Source organism: Alosa sapidissima, chromosome 3, assembly GCF_018492685.1.
Source record: "Alosa sapidissima isolate fAloSap1 chromosome 3, fAloSap1.pri, whole genome shotgun sequence".
Classification (NCBI taxonomy): domain Eukaryota; kingdom Metazoa; phylum Chordata; class Actinopteri; order Clupeiformes; family Clupeidae; genus Alosa; species Alosa sapidissima.
Genome location: NC_055959.1, coordinates 33,530,165 through 33,551,131, shown reverse-complemented (window position 1 = coordinate 33,551,131; position 20,967 = coordinate 33,530,165). Strand labels below are relative to the sequence as shown.

The window sequence follows — 20,967 nt, the reverse complement described above, 5'->3', positions numbered from 1 at the left end:
GAACCCATGCATGGTAGCATGGTATCTGTGTTAAGTGAACAGGTAGAACCCATGCATGGTAGCATGGTAGGACCTCTCAGACCTCCTGTGTTAAGTAAACAGGTAGAACCCATGCATGGTAGAACCTCCTGTGTTAAGTGAACAGGTAGAACCAATGCATGGTAGAACCTCCTGTGTTAAGTGAACAGGTAGAACCCATGCTAACTACTCAGTAAACAGGTATAACCCATGCATGGTAGCATGGAAGGACCTCTCTTTCTGTACATGGCCCTTTACACCAGGATAGAAGATAGATAGATACACACAGCAGCCAGTAGTATTGTTCAAAGACAAAGTGTATTGATTTGAGAGAGTAAACATTGCTCTTATAATGTATCCACACCCAAAAGAGGACTGTCTCGAATAAAGTGTGTGTTTCTTTTGAACTGTAGCATCTTTTCAGCCCCAAGCCAGAGTAGAGCAAGAAAAAAAAGAATGTTTGGATTGTTATTCTTTTGAACATATAAACACAAACACAATAACATAAACATAAACACAAACACAACACCACCCCTGCAGAATGACTATTAGCGAAAATACACCAAACAAGAGATGGAACATTATTTACACACAACAACTATGCAGCTGAATTTACTTTGTATTTACAAACACTGTATATGTCTTATTTTTTGCTTCATTTTTTTGGAAAAATACAATAAACAAATAAGAAACAAACCAAAAAAGAAACAGAAAATGATCAACACTTCACACACACACATACACACACACATGGACGGCCACACACACACATGCTCTCTCTCCCTCTCTCTCACACACACACACACACAACCACATACTGTACACACACACACACACAACCACATACTGTACACACACACACACACACACACACAACCACATACTGTACACACACACTCACACACAACCACATACTGTACACACACACACACACACACACACAACCACATACTGTACACACACACACACATACACACATACATATACACACTTACACACAACCACATACAGTACATACACACACACACACACACACTGCGTCCTCTTCTTCAATCTTTCTACACACTCCTAAAGGTCTTTACAAGCATACAGTATACACACAAACACTCACTCCAGAGGTCTTTACAACACACAAACACACACGCCTAGAGGTCTTTACAATCATACAGTATACACACAAACACACACTACTAGAGATCTTTACAATCATAAAGTATAGACACAAACACACACACCTAGAGGTCTTTACAATCATACAGTATACACACAAACACACTCCTAGAGGTCTATGCAATCATACAGTATACACACTCCTAGAGGTCTTTACAATCATACAGTATACACCCAAATGAACAGTAATTAACAAAACAGTAGTGAAAATAATACATCAACATAAAACATAGCACCAGATTGTTGCTTCCATAGCTTTGGAAATATAGTATACACACGCGTACATGAAATGCTACACTTTACTGTCTCATATAGATATAATCACTATGATAAAGATTGTACATGTTTTAAAGCATTTTCCCAACCTTTACAAATATCATCAGGATCTTAAGGTTATAAAACAAAAAACATTTTTGTTGAATATTGAGTGGTTCTGTATTCTTTGAGGGGTTTTGGCAACGTTAAATATAATTAAACACAATGGTATTGCATTGTTTGAGTATTTAGCCTTTATAGTAATGGATATTATGGGCTCTTTTTTACGTTTGACATTCATACTTTTATCACTTAGACGATGCAGAATGTTCTGTTAAACAAACAAATACACAGTAAGCCTAAATAAAACACACACACAGACACACACTCTCACACTCTCTCACACACACACTCACTATGTGGGTCAGTAAATAGTTGAATGAAATTATATTGAGAGAGGGTAGTTATAGGACTCCTCTGAACACACACACACACAGACACACCCACAGACAGACCCCCACACACACACACACACACACACGATCAGTAAAAAGGAGCATCCGAGGCAATTTAATCCTTAGATGGGCGATAAGAGCCAGGCCTCAATAAGCAGAGATCTCATTTAGAGATAGGATGCAACACACACACACACACACACACACACACACACACACAACCCTTCACTCACCGCGACATGCTCCCTCTACACTCTGAATGTACGACACATACACTCCTGTACACATTCACAGGTCAACATCACCAAATCGCTACATGAATCAGATACATTCTGAGACTTACTGTCTGTTTTTGTGTCTGTGTTTGTGTGTGTGTGTGTGTGTGTGTGTAATGTGTGAGGGATGTGTAAAAGAGTAAGGAGGATGTGTGTGTGTGTGTGTGTGTGTGTGTGTGTGTGTGTGTTCATGACTGTGTGTGTGTGTGTGTGTGTGTGTGTAATGTGTGAGGGGAGTGTAAAAGAGTAAGGTGTGTGTGTGTGTGTGTGGGCTCCTGTTTCTCTACTCAGAAGTTTAGCAGTGTAACAAGCATGCATGCACACACACACACACACACTTGCACGCACACACACATGCATACACGCACACACGCATACATACATGCACACGCACACACCCCCACACACGCACACAGACACACACAGACCCACACGCACACAGACACACACACACACACACAAACACACACGCACGCACACACACGCACACAGACACACACGCATACATACACGCACGCACACCCACACCCACACATACACCCACACACACACGCACACACACACACACACCCCGGTGCGGGCCAGGCAGTCTTCCAGCAGATCTATCTCAGCCGTGTTGTTCACTTCTTTATGTTCACACCTCTCTCTGCTAGCCTGAATCCCAGGAGATGCCCCCCCCCCCCCACCCACACACACCCACACACATATACACGCATACATACACACACACACACACACACACACCCACACCCACACAGACACACACACACCCACACGCACACAGACACACACATACACGCATACATACACGCACACGCACACATGCACACAGACACACACACACACACACACACACACACATAAAGTTATGGTGCAGTTTGGAAGATTCTATTTCTGGGGTGTGTAATTATTGTCTTGTGCATGCGTGTCTATGCGTGCATGTGTGTTTGTGTGTGTGTGTCTGACTGTGTGTGTGTTTGTGTGTGTCTGTGTGAGTGTGTACTGATATGTGTGTGTGTGTATGTGTGTGTGTGAATGTGTGTGTGTGTGTGTGTGTGTATCGACAGCAACAGCAGCAGACTGTTTCTGAGCAGCTAGATGGAGCACTAGACCATGCAATTCATTTATCACAAACACGCACACACAAAGCCCAAACACAGTCCAAACACACCCCCACACATACACCCCCACACACACACACACACTCACACACACACACACTGTGCACACCAGTCTTGTAGTACTCGAGTCTGAGTCTTGAGCTAAATTTAGCGACTCGTGACTTGACTTGAACACTGAATGACTCGTACATTCAGACTCACACACAGACAGTAAACAAATAGGCACAGAGATACATAAACACTATCATGTGTTCACACAAATGTGTTCACATAACATCCTCTGTCCTTACACATTCACACACACGCACACTCACTCACACACACACACACACACACCGCGCGCACACACACACACACACACACACCACGCGCGCACACACACACACACACTCACACACACGCACACACAGGCACGCACTAGCTTTAACAGAGCATTAACAGTCACAGTCTTGACATAACATTACACATAACAGTTACAACATGTGAAATGTTAAAAATGCACTATTTAAATAAAAACATACTTTTTTTTACTTTCTTACTTACAGATAACTAGACAAAAAATAAATACAGATTTAAAATGGACTGCTGTAAGTCATCAAATAGATCTTGAGTTAACTGCACAGCATCCTTAACATAACACACCAATGCATATCTTCATAATGTACACACTGGCTGCTCTGAGTCAGAACGCAAACCAAATGTACTCATCCCCCTAAATCAGTAATGCAAGAGAAAAACACAGTTCAAATAAAGAAAACGACCAGCACTCACTTCTCTTCTTGAACACGAGTGTGTTCTCTTCCCTGGTACTTTTTTCAATTTCCGCTGCTGCACCACCCTTTAATGCCCCCCCCCCCCCCCCCCACACACACACACACACACACTTCATAAATCAGCTGGCATCACACTCATAAATCTCCCACCTCTGACCACTTCAGCCCATATACATACGCAACACACACACACACACACGCACACAAACATTTCAGAGAGACAAACGAAATACAGAAGAAATACACAAACAGATTCCAGAAAATTCGACATTAGAAGTAGCGATATCAGACAAGTACACCAGATTAGACCTTGTGTGTAGAATGTGTGTGTGTGTGTGTGTGTGTTTTGCGTGTGTGTGTGTGTAGATATGAAGCCATTTTGAGTCTTTGCTATTTTCTGCAGGAGACGCTGGATTGGTCTAGGTGACCAGGAAGCATTTAGTTGAGTTTAGCATCCCAGGAGAACAAGATTGTATGTACGTATCTTTGTGAGTGTGTGAATGTGTGTGCGTGTGTGTGTGTTCTCCCTCTCAAGTAGAGCACAAAGTGGCTGCACCCTCCTTGGTGCAGGCTGGCGTGTGTGTGTGTGTGTGTGTGTGTGTGTGTGTGAGAGAGAGAGAGAGAGCTGTTGCTTGTCCCTCTCTAGTAGGGCGTAAACCGGCTGCACCCTCCTCGGTAAAGGCTAGCCTGCAACATTAAAGATGAAAAAGGAGCCAATCAGAATCAGGCGGAGAGATAAACCAGCCAATCAGCATCAGATAAAGATAATAGGGCTCTGGGGCCTGTGTTTTCTAAAGCCTGTCCTCCTCCTCCTCTTTTTTGCAGGACCCACACACACACACATACACACATATGTGTGCTAGATGACACATATATACCTGTGTGTGTGTGTGTGATAGGCTGTTGACTATTGTTGTGACACTAACTAGTGAGCAACATCATTAAAGAATCCCAGAATGGGCTTTAAATCATGTACAATCACTGACCACACCTTTAATATGCCATAAAGTGTCATATATGTGGTGACCACACCTTTAATCTGCCATAAAGTGTCAGATGTGGTGACCACTCCTTTAATCTGTCGTAAAGCCTCAGCTATGGTGACCACACCTTTTATCTGCCATAAAGAGGTTGCTAATCACACCTTTAATCTGCCATAAAGAGGTTGCTAACCTCACCTTTAATCTGCCATAAAGTGTCAGATGTGGTGACCACACCTTTAATCTGCCATAAAGTGTCAGATGTGGTGGTTTGTTTAGCGGAGTCTGTGGCCAAGGCCCTGATTTCAGATGGATTTGTTTTCTCCAAACACACACAGGAGTGTATCCCCGGTGTGGTGAATATGGTTTCTCTAAACACACTCAGGAGTCTAATCTAAGTGCGGGGGAATACGGTTTCTCTAAACACACATCTATTCTGGGGGCTGGGGGATTTGGTTTGCGCACACCTCCACGGGATCGCTTATCAAATAAGCCCTGAGTTGGAATAAGCAGATCAAATATCAGAAGTGAGCTGGGCTAACTCTGACACTACGTACATTTGCGAACGTAGCGTTATCAGCGCCATGGACACACCGCAGATTGCGAACGCTGTCAGACCCAAGTTTCCGTCGTATTTATCAATCGTTCAACCCTTAGTGTAAACTGCGCCTTTCTCTGCCTTTATCCGCCCATAAACGCAATTTACGAATGTCCACAACTGAATGGCAGCGCCTACATACAAGCGCAGTTGAATGAAGTTAACTAATGACAACATTAAAAAGAATCAAACGTTTAGCGATCATGAAATAATACCATACATGATAAGATGTAAACAAGCAGGGAGATACTGAAGATCAGTAGTTCTACTCAAACTACTTGTGCACGTAGGCTATGGAAGATTGGTCAAATCTAGCAAGTAGGAAAGTTTAAGTGAATGACGTGAAAGTGAAAGTAAGACATTCGAAAGGCCAACAGAAGTTAAGGTTGCTTTTGGTAGTACAAATACTTTCACCACAAAAACTGGTGCTCTAAATAGCGATTCTGTTGTCTTTGAAAGGTTCTCTTATTGTCGCATTGAACTGCAATTTGGATTAACACCTGCTTTTACAAGGCGGAAGTATTTAGGCGCAGATGGATTAACACCTGCTTTTACAAGGCGGAAGTATTTAGGCACAGAATAGACGTGCGCTTTCAGGAGCAGTCTTTGTACATACTGCGGAATACATAACTAGGCGCTCTTTACTCTTCCCCTCTGCAAAAGCCTCTGCAAAACTCCTATCGACTGACATGACACACTGCAGACCAGACAGAGGAGGAGGAACATTTTAAAGTGAAAAATAAATAAGAAATAATAAGAAGGCATAATAATAATAATAATTCAAATGAAAGTTCAGCACTCTCCGCAACACAGGCCCCAGTTTTAATTAGGCAAATGAGGAGGAAAGAATGCTCTTAATTAATGAAAGCTTTTAGCCAGCAGCTGCACGGGGGAAATGACTGCCACCCCGAATCTCACACGTGTCGACTCGCTGGAAAACACTCATTTGTCTTCCTCTCTGAATCTCACACGTGTGGGTGTGCGAGTGTGTGTATGTGTGTACTGTATGTGTGTGTGTGTGTGTGTGTGTGTGTGTGTGTGTGTGTGTGTGTGTGTGAGTCCAACCAATAGAGCAGAGGGGGGCCAAGGGGGCTCTCTCTCTCTCTCTCCTCTTCCTTCTCCATCTCTCTGTCTCATATCTATAGCCGGTGATCTTAACACAAATCCTTTGCAATATTGGCAACAGAAAACTAAACCCAGAGGATCCTCTGTAGGGTAGGGTTAGGATTTCAGGTTTGTTTTTCATCTTTGATGTTTTGATGCAAAAGCTAGCTAAAAACAAACATTAACCATCATATTCCCCCACCCCCACAAACACACACACACACACACACACACACACACACACACAAACACAAACACACACAAAAGAACAAATACGATGGTGAAGGAACAGTCTTTCGATTGAATTGAACATTACAATTCAATAGACCGCTGCAATGAAATGGACTGTTTCAATTGTCACACACACACACACTGTCGCTGTTCATTTGCTGCGGAAGCTGTGACTCGCAAATGGCCCCACGTGTGGACAAACAGAACACACACACACACACACACATACACACTCTCTCTCTCTCTCTCTCTCACTAAATCTTTCACACTAATTCAAACACACACATACACACTACTTCACACACACTGAAACACACATACACATATACACTCTCTCTCTCACACACACACACACTCTCTCTCTCTCTCCCTAAATCTTTCACACTAATTAAAACACACACACACACACACACACTATTTCACACACACTGAAACACACATACACACTCTCTATCGTTGACACACACTCAAAAACACATACACACACACACACATACACTCTCTCACACACACAAACACACTCTCTCTTCCTCTCTTTCTCACAAACACACAGCGATGATGGCCAGACCTTGGGATAACCAGCTCAGCTTGGTTAGCATCGTTAGCGTAAGAAGAAGCAGGGACAGACAGACTCATGAGAAATCAGGCCAGGACCAACATCAGATCAGGGCCAGAACAGTGCCAGATCAGGCCTGGACCAACATCAGAACAGTGCCAGATCAGGGTCGAATCAGAGCCACATTTGAGTCAGATCTGTGAATCGGCCTACAGCACACCTTTGAATCGGCCTACAGCACACCTGTGAATCGGCCTTCAGCACTCCAGCACACCTGTGAACTGGCCTACAGCAGCGTGACAAAGGCAGCACACGGCAGCACAATACTCTTCACCTCCAGGCCTCTCACAACAGACTGGGACTACGGGGTCTGTTAGCTTAATTAGCAACTAGCGCCAACAGACTGGGACTACGGGGTCTGTTAGCCTCGTCAGCAACTAGCACCAACAGACTGGGACTACGGGGTCTGTTAGCTTTATTAGCAACTAGCACCAACACACTGGAACTACGGGGTATGTTAGCTTCATTAGCAACTAGCGCCAACACACTGGAACTACGGAGTCTGTTAGCTTCATTAGCAACTAGCGCAAACAGACTGGGACTACGGGGTCTGTTAGCTTACGGGGTCTGTTAGCTTCGTCAGCAACTAGCACCAACAGACTGGGACTACGGGGTCTGTTAGCCTCATTACCAACTAGCGCCAACAGACTGGGACTACGGGGTCTGTTAGCCTCATTAGCAACTAGCAACAACAGACTGGGACTACGGGATCTGTTAGCTTCATTAGCAACTAGCGCCAACAGGCTGGGAAATACCCAGATATTCGCTCCAACCATTCACTAAATCAGCTGAATCTAATACGTAAAACTCCTCAGCCAGGTAGATGAGCTAATTAGTGAAATCCCCTGTGTTAAATGCACAGTTAGAAACAATACATGGTAGGGCGTTTACTTTCTAAAGCCGGACTTTTACACCTCTGGGACGTCTGTTAGCCTCGTCAGCAACTGGTGCCAGGAAAGTTCTGCTCAAATTACACTTGATCAGGCCTTTGCACATCTGAATGAACTCAAAGTCTACTGGAGAAGTCGTGTATATCAGCGAGCTCAACGTTGAGTGGAGAGTTTATATTAGCGTAGAGGTCATATACAGTGGGCAGTTTGTCAGTTTGTCGTGTTTACTAATTTGCAGTCTAGACCAGCCGCCTCCTCTGGGCTGCCTTGGCAGCATATCATGTCAATAAAGTGCCCTACTGTTGAATGTGATTTCATGGATCTCAGCTCTAAAGTCTGAAGAAACCTTTAGTAAAGGCTTTTGCAGTGAGTCTGGCTAGCGCTGAATATAGCGGAGCACTGCAAACTCAAAGAACAGTATAGATTATCTGGATAAAGTAGACGTTTTCCAGAATAGCACAGATCGTCAGGCTATATAGCACTACATAGCGATCTTAGAGAATAGCTGTGCCTACAGATTCCAAGTAAGTTCAGTGTGAAACAGTTTAAATTGTATGTTTGGACTGAGAGTACCTTGGATTTGATTGTAGTTTAGCTCTGAATATGACATAGCAGCTTACGGACTTTACAGGTAGCTTAGCCCTGATTTGAGCGTATTTTAGCAGATTGATTTTAGCTTCACAGAAACGCTTAGCTTAGCTTTGTCTGGACCCTGGGGCTGGCCGCTGATAAATATGGATGCTGTATGGAAGCAGAGGTGAAAGGTCGTAGGTCACAGGGTTAGAGGGGGACTCACCATGGTGCCCACACTGTAGGTGGCTGCAGGACCCAGCGTGTGGTGGTAGGGGTCCGCGGTTGCATAGACTCGTCCATAGCTGCAGAAGGAGAGAGAGAGAGAGAGAACATTACTGCACATGCCAGTGTACACAAGGCCACTGCAGACGGAGAGAGAGAGAGATAGAGAGAGAGAGAAAGAAAGAGAGAGAGAGAAAGAGAGAGATAGATAGAGAGAGAGAGATAGAGAACATTACTGCACATGCCAGTGTACACAAGGCCGCTGCAGACGGAGACAGAGAGAGAGAGAGATAGATAGAGAGGGAGAGAGAGAGAGAAATAAAGAGAGAGAGAGAGAAAGAGAGAGATAGATAGAGAGAGATAGAGAACATTACTGCACATGCCAGTGTACACAAGGCCGCTGCAGACAGAGAGAGAGAGAGAGAGAGATAGAGGCTGAGAGGGAGGGAGAGAGAGGCTGCTGCTGGCCATGTGGGTGCCCTAAGCAGAACTGGCTTGTGCTCCCCCAAAAATAACAATGACAAAAAAGTATTTGTGTTTCTTAATAAATACTACTAATTTATACTGTAAATGGTGCACTGAGTCTCTATGCCGCCGCTGTTAAAGGGACACCAGGCAAGCCTGATGCTTTTTCTCTACGAAACTCCCCCTCGCTCGGTCTCAAGCTCTTTTCCTTTTCTTTGCGTCTTCCGTCAAGGGTTTTCGCTGCTTCTTCGCCGGCTCTGCCATTATACACACGTTTGCAACAATCTCTAGCGTTTCGTTAGCCTGCCTCTGTGCTGTAAACTGATCCTGCTTCGGTCGGCGGGTAGGATGCACCGAACTTGCAAGTGGAATATTCTTCCTACAGGCAGTAGGGGCGGGCGAGAGAGCCTTCATTCGCCCTGTAATGAGTCATTTAACCATATACCGACTTACGAAGATGATTAATTAACACGAAAACGTTGCCTGGTTTCCCTTTAAAGTGCCCTCTCTCCAGCCTCGTCTTTGTTGCCTTCATGAGTTCCTTTAAAAGTTTCTTCTATCAAAAAGGACATATCAATTATCAACAATGACAAGGCAACTGGAACCTGCCATCCTGTCTCTTGTGTGAGCTCAAGGATGTGTGCGCTCCCAGTTAAATGGATTAGCATGACGTCCAAATAACGTTCAAATTAGCATGATGTTCAAATTAGCATGACGTCCAAATAACGTTCAAATTAGCATGATGTTCAAATTAGCATGACGTCCCAATTAGATCTGCTGCATGGTAGAGATTGAGAGAGGACCCAAAAAGCATCATCCGTGCATGTAACATGCTGCATTTTGACATTGTAAATGCTGGGAAGAAAAAAGCCGTTTGTAGTTAAGCTCATAATTACTCATACTCATATTTGTTGACTACATTTTGGTGCCCAGTCTGCCCACTGGTGCCCTACACACAGTGCATGTGTGTGTGTGTGTGGGCATGATATGTGTGGTGGGAGCGGCACCTCTGAATGTACATGAAGCATTCTTATCACCAATAGGCTCATATCTGCAGGTGATATCACCTGGACAAGCCCAGTAGCATATACTCTACAACAGAGAGGAGAGAGAGAGAGAGAGAGAGAGAGAGACAGAGAGACAGAGAGAGAGAGAAACAGAGAGAGATGAAGGAAGGGAAAGGAATGCTGTTACAACAGAGAAGTGGAGGGATAGAGAGATAGACTGAAAACGAGAGGAAAAAAGATGGAGACAGAATAGGTGGAGAGAGGAGTGGAAGAGGAAGAGATGGAGAGAAGTGAAATACATTACATGTCTGAAAACAGATGAGTGTGTCTGGTGTGTGTGTATGTGTGTGTGTGTGTGTGTGTGTGTGCCAGTAAAGGTGTAGTGGTAAGGTAAGAGGATGTGTGTGTGTGTGAGTGTATGTGTGCATATGTATGTGTGTGTGTGTGTGTGTGTGTGTGTGTGTGTGCCATTAAAGGTGTAGTGGTAAGGTAAGAGGATGTGTGTGTGTGTGAGTGTATGTGTGCGTACAGTATGTATGTGTGTGTGTGTGTGCCATTAAAGGTGTAGTGGTAAGGTAAGAGGGTGTGTACATGTGTGTGTGTGTGTGTGTTTGTGTCTGTGTGTGTGAGTGTGTGTGTGTGTGTGTGCCAGTAAAGGTGTAGTGGTAAGGTAAGAGGGTGTGTACATGTGTGTGTGTGTGTGTGTTTGTGTCTGTGTGTGTGAGTGTGTGTGTGTGTATGTGTGTGTGTGTGTGTGTGTGTGTGTGTGTGTGTGTGTGTGTGTGTGTGTGTGCCAGTAAAGGTGTAGTGGTAAGGTAAGAGGGTGTGAAAGTGATTTGTTGCTCCTGTTGCTGTTTGGGGCATTTTTCTTACAGGTCTGTGATAAAAACTTATTGTGGCACAGGCTAGACAGACAGACACACACACACACACACACACACACACACACACAGGGACACAAAGACATAAACAGAGAAATGTAGAGAGCAGAGAAAAAGATGGAAAGAAGGAGAGTTAAAAGGAGAGAAGGAGAATAAAGATTGAAAAAAGAGAGAAAGAGTGAAAGAGAATTCCCTGTGGTAATGAGAGATAGAGAGGGAGTAGGTGAGGAAATGAAAGAAAGTGTGTGTGTGTGTGTGCATGTTCATGTGTCTGTGTGTGTGTTTATGTGTCTGTGTGTGTGTGTGTGCATGTTCATGTGTCTGTGTGTGTGTTTATGTGTCTGTGTGTGTGTGTGTGTGTGTGCATGTTCATGTGTCTGTGTGTGTGTTTATGTTCATGTCTCTGTGCGTGTGTGTGTATGTTTATGTGTCTGTGTGTGTGTGTATGTTTATGTGTCTGTGTGTGTGTGTACTGTATGTTTATGTGTCTGTGCATGTTCATGTGTCTGTGTGTGTATGTTTATGTGCGTGTGTGTGTGTGTATGTTTATGTGTCTGTGTGTGTGTGTGTGTGTATGTTTATGTGTCTGTGTGTGTGTGTATGTTCATGTGTTCGTCTGTGTGTGTATGTTTATGTGCGTGTGTGTGTATGTTTATGTGTCTGTGTGTGTGTGTGTATGTTTATGTGTCTGTGTGTATGTTTATGTGCGTGTGTGTGTGTGTGTGTGTGTATGTTTATGTGTCTGTGTGTGTTTGCAGAGCTAGGCGAGGGAAAGCCTTGTGCCTTGTCTGGCTCATCAGGATTCCACTCTGTCTGTCTGTCTCCATTGCTTTGCCATGTATTTGATTAGTGTTTGTATGTGTGCTGTCATCCTTGTATGCCTGTGTGTGTGTGTATGTGCATGTGTATGTGTGCGTGCATGCGTGCCTATGTGTGTGGGTGTGCACGTGCAGGGGGGCATAGCCGTGTGTGTGTGTGTGTGTGTGTATTCTGTATAGGCATATTCTGTATAGGGATGTAGAATATGTGTGCTAAAATGTGTGCTCAAATGTTACATTACATTCTTGGCATAATTGCACAGTATAAATTCTCCACTCCCATATCGTGTGTGTGAAGTCTCCAGTCCCATATTGTGAAGGATTTTTGTGGAAATCCATACCTTTATGATACCTTTTGGGCAGCCGTGGCCTACTGGTTAGCACTTCAGACTTGTAACAGGAGGGTTGCCGGTTCGAACCCCGACCAGTAAGCCATGGCTGAAGTGCCCTTGAGCAAGGCACCTAACCCCTCACTGCTCCCCGAGCGCCGCTGTTGTTGCAGGCAGCTCACTGCGCCGGGATTAGTGTGTGCTTCACCTCACTGTGTGTTCACTGTGTGCAGTGTGTTTCACTAATTCACAGATTGGGATAAATGCAGAGACCAAATTTCCCTCACGGGATCAAAAGAGTATACATACTTATACTTATACTATACCTGCACACACACACACACACTGGTAAAACTGGTAACAGCTGGTAAAACACACACACTACAACGGACTCTTGTCACTGCAGCCCTCAGTAGGAAAACTCCAGCCCTGCAGCCATCTCTCTCTCTCTCTCTTCTTCTCAGACCTGTGTGTGTGTGTGTGTGGCCGCTGGTGGGATGGAACTAATTCTTCCTCTCCCCCTCCTCTCTCCTCAGCCGTTGTTTTTAGTTTTGTTTGTTAGTTTGTTTGTTAGTTTGTTTACTTTCTCTAAAACACACACTTGCAAAATGAGCCCCCCTGATAAGGATCCCTGATAAGACTAAAGAGCCTCTGGAACCAGGGAGAAGAGAAGAAAAGGAGAAGAGGGAAGGAAGGAGAGAAGAGGAGGAGAGGAGGACAGGAGAAGAGGAGAGGACAGGAGAAGAGGGGAGGACAGGAGAAGAGGAGGAGAGAGGGACAGGAGAAGAGGAGGAGAGGGGAGAAGAGAGGTGAAGAGGGAAAGGAGAGAAGAGGAGGAGAGGTGAAGAGGGAAGGAAGGAGAGAAGAGGAGAGAGGAGGACAGGAGAAGAGGAGGAGAGGGGAGAAGAGAGGTGAAGAGGGAAGGAAGGAGAGAAGAGGAGGAGGACAGGAGAAGAGGAGGAGAGGTGAAGAGGGAAGGAAGGAGAGAAGAGGAGGAGAGGGGAGGAGAGGAGGAGAGAGGTGAAGAGGGAAGGAAGGAGAGAAGAGGAGGAGAGGTGAAGAGGAGGAGAGGGGAGGACAGGAGAAGAGGAGGAGAGGTGAAGAGGGAAGGAAGGAGAGAATAGGAGGAGAGGAGGACAGGAGGAGAGGGGAGAAGAGGAGGAGGAGAGGTGAAGAGGGAAGGAAGGAGAGAAGAGGAGAGAGGAGCAGAGGTGGAGGAGAGGTGAAGAGGGAAGGAAGGAGAGAAGAGGAGAGAGGAGGACAGGAGGAGGAGAGGTGAAGAGGGAAGGAAGGAGAGAAGAGGAGAGAGGAGGACAGGAGGAGAGGTGAAGAGGGAAGGAAGGAGAGAAGAGGAGGAGAGGTGAAGAGGGAAGGAAGGAGAGAAGAGGAGGAGAGGAGAAGAGGAGGAGAGGTGAAGAGGGAAGGAAGGAGAAAAGAGGAGGAGAGGGGAGGAGAGAGGAGGAGAGGGGAGAAGAGGAGGAGGAGAGGTGAAGAGGGAAGGAAGGAGAGGAGAAGAGGAGAGGAGGAGAAGAGGGGAGGAGAGGAAGTGTGAGGAGAGGAGAGATCAGAGGGAAGGAGAGGTGAAATGAGATAACAGGGAGATGGGAGGAGAGGAAAGAGGAGGACAAAGAGAATAAGAGAGGAGCTGGTAAAACATTTGAGGAGGAGAGGAGCTCAGATGAAGAAAGGAACATAAGGCCGTGAGAGGAGGAGAGGAGCTCAGATGAAGAAAGGAAGAAGGCCGTGTGAGGAGGAAAGCAGTCACCTCTCTGTTCCCATCCTCTTCCTGTCCTCTCTTCCACTCTCTCTCTCTCTCTGTTCCTGTCTTCTTCTCTCACTCTTTTCTCATCCTTCCTCTCTCACTGTTCCTGTCCTCTCTCTCTCTCCCCCTCTCATTCCATTCCTGTCCTCTATCTTTCTTTCTCTCTCTCTGTCCTGTCCTCTCTTTCTTTCTCTCTCTTTCTCTCTCTCTGTCCTTTCTCTCTGACTCTGTGAAGTGGCCTACTATTGTGAGAGTGTGAGCCTCTGCTCTGATAAAGGAGTGTGTGTGAGAGTGTGAGCCTCTGCTCTGATAAAGGAGTGTGTGTGAGAGTGTGAGCCTCTGCTCTGATAAAGGAGTGTGTGTGAGAGTGTGAGCCTCTGCTCTGATAAAGGAGTGTGTGTGAGAGTGTGAGCCTCTGCTCTGATAAAGGACTGTGTGTTATCACACATTTGTCTCTAGTTCTGTAGGGCAGCTACGGTTGACCTCTAGGCACACACAGTCAGCGGACATTTAACACCAGAGCAAGACAAGACAAAGCCTATTCATGTCCCCTGAACTCATCTCTCTCTCTCTCTCTCTCTCCCTCTCTCTTTGGTCTGCCTCCATTAGTTATGGGTGAGGCTAAAGGGAGGTGTCACACTGAAATATGTCCTGACTGAAACTGAGGGGAGTGTCACTCTGAAATATGTTCTGATTGAAACACATCCCTGATGAAATATACCCCTGGGGAGTGGCTGTTGTCTCACCTGCCCACTGATCTTTATCTGTGTGTGTGTCTGTGTGTATGTGTGTGTGTACAGTATGTGATTGTGTGTGTGTGTGTGTGTGTGTGTGTGTGCGTGTACAGTATGTGAGTGTGTGTGTCTGGGTGTGTGTTTCACAGAACTCCATCTACATCTGACCCAGACATTTCCCCAGGCAAACATTTGAGTCCATCTCTCTGGTAGAAGATTGTTTGTATTGAGTTGTGATGTGCTGTGTGTGTTAACAGAGAGGTAGTGTGTTAGTGTCAGTGTGTGTGTAACTGTGTGTTTGTGTGTTAGTATGTGTCTGTATTGTGTGTGTGTGTCTGTGTGTGGGGGTAGGTGTGTCTGTCTGTATCTGTGTATATGTGTGTGTGTGTGAGAGAGAGAGAGTGTCTGCATCTGTGTGTATATGAGTGTGTGAGAGAGTGTGTGTGTGTGTGTGTGTGTAAGAGAGCGTGTGTGTGTGTGTGTGTGTATGAGTATGTGTGTGTGTATGAGTATGTATGTGTGTGTGTTTGTGTGTATGAGTATGTGTGTGTGTGCAGGCGCGTCTCCAGGTGTACGTCCATACGCACTGTGCGTACCATCAAGCTACTCAAGAACAGAAAATTTCCCTTATGTGTGTGTGTATTCACACCAAATTGGCCTACCATACCTTCCCAACTATGCACAGTATCCCTTTAGCTGCATGCCATTAGGCTATTTACCATTTTCTATTATGTAAAGTTAGTGAACACGTTATCAAAATTAACGTACACGCATTTTGTTTGAGCAGGAGAGAGAATACGCACGCAGACACGCAATAGGCTACTTGTTGTTTTCCTTTACTCTGCTATCTATATATGGTTATCAGCACACAATGTTGAGCTAATTCACGAACTCAATACTCATCATGGATATCACAATTTTAAACAACGAAAACAGAAAGGATGGAGGCAGCAAAGCTAGGAGTTATTCCAGATGGGCAAGAACAAGGTAGGCAATTGGTGTGCTTGTCAGAACGTTAGACTGCACTAAAGCCAGACGTCACGTTACGCTAGAACAAAACTAAAGGTAACTTTAGCCTGTATAGGGCTGTATCAAGTTGTCCAAATTAATAAGTCATTGTAGACATTGTCGTTGTATTATTGCATGTGGATGTTGTTATGCTATGTAAAAACAGTATCCACATAGTGGTGATTAATCAATCAGAGGCAAGCGCCTCTGATTGATTAATCACCACTATGTGGATACTGTTTTTAGAATTGATTTAGATTAAGTGTTAGTTAGTATAATTTGTATTTTAGTATATTTAGCATATTCTTTATCTTCTACTGTCCTTATTGCTTAGTTGTGTTTTTATATTATATACTTTCATTACTCTTTCTGCTGTTAAAGAATGTGTTTGTGTTGTCTGTATGCTGCTGAGACCTTGAATTTCCCCTGGGGATCAATAAAGTATCTATCTATCTATCTATCTATCTATCTAGGCTACTTTTTTGCTGACCAATGCACGGACCTAAAACGGACAAATATTGTTCACGAGTGAAATTTTTTTGTGGGGGGTGGGGGGGTGATGGGTGTGCGTACCATAGCATTAATTCCTGCAGGCGCCCCTGTGTGTGTGTGTGATCTCCATCTGCACCTGCTGCTGATAAATCTAGCATTATCTCAGTGCTTCAGGCTGTGGTGTAGTGCCTTGGACCTTATCGTGCTGACACGCTCAATCTACCTGCATTACAGCAGGACCGCAACCCCCCCGTAACCCCCCTTCCATCACCAGCCTGCCCGACACAGGCCCACAATCACTGGCATAAATCTCCCTCCCCACACATACACACACAGGCCTGGCGTGTGTGTGCGTGGTGTGTGTGTGTGTTCTTTAACCGCTGTAAGGCTTTGAGACCCAGCTGCCCCGTGTGTGCTCTGGGTCAGCCTGTATAATTAATACCCTTTGTATGTGTGTGTGGTGTGTGTGTGTGTGTGTGTGTGTGTGTGTGTGTGTGTGTGTGTGTGTGTGTGTGTGTGTGCTCTGGGTCAGCCTGTATAATTAATACCCTCTCAAGGCAGGACAGAAGGTGAACACAGAGCAGAGTAGTGCCAAACAACAGCACCACGGAATACCAGAGTGTGTGTGTGTGTGTGTGGACAACTAGAGTGTGTGTGTGTGTGTGTGTCTGCAGAAAACCAGAGAGAGAGTGTGTGTGTGTCCACGGTATCTTACTGCTAAAACAGAATACCAGAGTGTGTGTCTGCACATACTGCTCTGAGGCAGGGTACAGAGACACTTCTGCTCCAACAGAAAGTTACAGAATTTAAAAATGTGAAATGTAAAAATGTATTGCCCAAACAATTACTGCATCTTATCATGAAAAAAAAAAACAACAACAGGTGTGTTATGAGTTAAACACTGAAGTATCTACAGTGCATCTGCCTGAAGCAATGGCTAGCTAATAGCTAATAGCTAGCTCTTAATGTGAGGCAGATGACTGTGAAGCACTGGCTAGCTAATAGCTAGCTCTGAATGTGAGGCAGGTGACTGTGAAGCACTGACTAGCTAATAGCTAGCTCTGAATGTGAGGCAGGTGACTGTGAAGCACTGGCTAGCTTATGGCTATTAGGTAGCTCTGAATGTGAGGTGGGTGACTGTGAAACAGTTGAGAGCAGAGATGTAGTTCCACCTCCTGACTGAGGGGAGAGCTGTGAGTTAATCAGCAGACTTACCTGTCACTGTAGGCTGCTGCAGCTGTTGCAGCTGGTTGGGCATATCTGTATGCTGCATAGCCTCCCTGATCCCATGTGCACACACAACAAACAAACAAACAAACAAAACACACACAGAGAGGAGACATAAGATTATAATCAGCACATAGATATGGCTCAGAGTGTGTTTTATATGGTAGAGAGTGAAGACTGATGCCAGCATCAACACACACACACACACACACACACACACACGTACATACACACATATCCAAGCTCCATGGGGCACTCTTTGACTGATGGGAGGGCTCTTCATTAAAATAGCCCCACATCATCACATACCCTTCACCATATCTCACGAATGCCATGGGGTACTTACAGTGGGCATCGCTTTCAAATGGCCACTTCAGTCGCGCATTACGAGGCGTGAAGCTGCGTGAAGCTTTAGTACCACTTTCAGCCACTGTGCGTCGCTCTGCCACTGTACATAGCTCTGCCTGCCGCCCCTTCTGAAAAAGCTTGATTTACCTCGATTTAGGCTACTTGGGTATGGCTTAAGGCTTGACTACACGGTGGTAACGAAAATCGAAATCGAAATTTGCTGTCTACATTATTGTCAGTGTTGGGGTAACGCAACTACGCAAATCAACAGTGGTGTGATAATTGAGCCAGTAGAGAAATAACTGTTCAGAATTAATCTGTAGCCTTGGGTAGGCTTCTGCGACGTTTTTAACAGGCTACCCTATACAGGCTTAGACAACTATGACCCACATTTCGGTTTCGTAAATTAATTTGCCCTACTTCTTGACTGCAATGTAGTCAATTGACTGCTTGACATGTCATTTTTATTTTTCTGTACAATAAACAAATACATCTGCTTTGTGCCGCAGAATTACATTCATATTTGGAACATACATGCATCGTTACACTACGTTAGTGTTTCCCAAAACCATAGTAGCAACGAACGTTCGCAACCACTATCGTAAAGTTGTGTAGTTACAACTACACCTCTCGACCTGTGGTAGAATGCTAGTAGAAGCATAGTTCCAGGGATCTTCATGTCAAAGACGTCACTGACGCCAGTTATTTGTTTGCAAATTAATAATTATAAATATATGTAGGTTTCTAATTGATATTTACACTTCTAACCACCATACATCCATATTTTAAAATGGCCAAGGCAAAAAATACATTCATGACAAAAGTCAATTTGCAGCCATGTGCACGTAAGTAAGTCACACACCTGCAGATAATAATAAGGTGGTGCGCACTTTTTGACGAGTCAGCTGAGAATATGTAGCCTTTGATTTTCATGGAAGGGGGGGGGGTCCTTGTTAGTTTACGCAAACCAAGCCAAGAAGGCGGATTCTGATTTTGATAATATGATCTGCACAAAAGATAAACTTAGGTAAACAACGATGTCAATATTGTTGTCAAAATCTTAACCCAGATTCGAACTCTTGGACAGGGGACTGATAACTGCTGTGCAACGGCGGCTGTCATCTGCCGGCCTTAACGCAATGCGCCACATAGCAGGTGCCCGTTCACGTGCTACTAAACGTCATTAACCACCTTAGTCCAGACTACTGAAGTTTGGAAACTATCATGGTCCAAACTTACAGTACTATGTAAGTACGACAGTTTTGGGAAACAGTCGTAACTTACATGTTGGTTAGTTGAACGATGCATCCTGTTAGTAAAAAGCTAACCTCCGTAGTTGTATGGGAAACGCACCCCATGTAGGCCATTAGCAATCTGTTTATTTTATTTTATGAAGCCTACACAGTAGATCACATGCCACATTCTCACTTTCAATAGACAAATGCAATAGCCATTGGTCAAGTATTGAGTATAAAGCAATTAAGATAGTACCCTATACAAAAAAGTACTTCATACTATCATAAAAATTCGTTAAAACGAATAGCATTTTGCAACTTGACAAAACACTGGATTAAATATCGTAGGCACAGGAGAAAACTTGTACATCCATTGGCCTGTGGGGAGATCACATGCCAGTTGCCTCTCCCTTCAGTGCTATGACTCGTTCGGCTGTGAGCTTGTTTCACCAAAAAAAACTCTATTGCAGATATCAATGCGTCTTTGTTCATGGGTTTGGCCTCACAGCAGATTCTTAGACAACTATGACCCACGTTTTGGTTTCGTAATTTGCCCTACTTATTGACTGCAATGTAGTCAATTGACTGCTTGACAGGTTCTTTTTATTTTTCTGTACAATAAACAAATACATCTGCTTTATGCCGCAGAATTACACACTTGGCCAGCCTATAGAGCGGGCACATTTTGGAGAGAATAGAGAATGTACGCACGCAAGAATCTGTAGGCTATTTGTGGCTGGTTACCAGCAAACAATGGTTAATGCATTAACTCAAGACGTCAAACATTTTCTAAACAATACAAACAGAAAGGATGCAGCAGGCAGCAAATGTAGAAAAGTCATTTCCAGTGGAAGAACAAAATGCTGAATGAAGCCCAAAGATATGAAGGCATATCTGGGAAGTTGTTATTTTTTGAAGACGTAAATGGTTGGGCAATAGGCCTAGTTTGCAAGAAGGAGACATAAAGCGTGAGCATGCCACACTATCCACAGCTGTGGTAGCAGGGGGTAGGAGGATTACTGTTAGCGCAGGATTTATATAAATTTCTTCAACAGAAGGCCTGCCTCGAATGCAGGCTTGCCCAAAAAAAAGGCCTGTGGTTTGCGCAGCCTACAGTAAGTAGGTCTTAGTGAGTTAGGAGTCCTCTAGACTTCTTTTCAGCTGTCTCAGAGGTGGAAAGCTGCGTTCGTTGGGGGGAGGGCCAAATTTGCCAAAGTAGGGCAAATTAAGGGATTAACAATTCATAGACCCTTGGGAACAAATGTCTGATGGCCCCCCCTGCCCCCCAGCCAACATGAATCGGGCGGTCAGTTAATGGCGGCCTTACATTGTACATTGTTACATTTTGGTCTGTTTTCACAGTCGGCGACTAAATTTCCA

At 44.6% G+C, this 20,967-nt stretch overlaps 1 protein-coding gene across 3 annotated transcripts in view; it reads right to left on the bottom strand.

Annotated features, from left to right (window-relative positions):
• Window positions 1-4,196: 4,196 nt before the first annotated feature.
• LOC121705237 (RNA binding protein fox-1 homolog 3-like) overlaps window positions 4,197-20,967 on the bottom strand; it is a 459,068-nt gene continuing 442,297 nt past the window's right edge. For all 3 annotated transcript variants that reach the window (XM_042086105.1, XM_042086106.1, XM_042086104.1), the window contains 3 exons: window positions 17,993-18,057; window positions 9,283-9,361; window positions 4,197-4,754 (listed from right to left, as the gene is read on the bottom strand). In XM_042086105.1, the coding sequence (XP_041942039.1) occupies window positions 4,710-4,754; window positions 9,283-9,361; window positions 17,993-18,057 (189 nt within the window). In that variant the 3' untranslated portion in view covers window positions 4,197-4,709. The remainder of the gene's footprint in view (window positions 4,755-9,282; window positions 9,362-17,992; window positions 18,058-20,967) is intronic.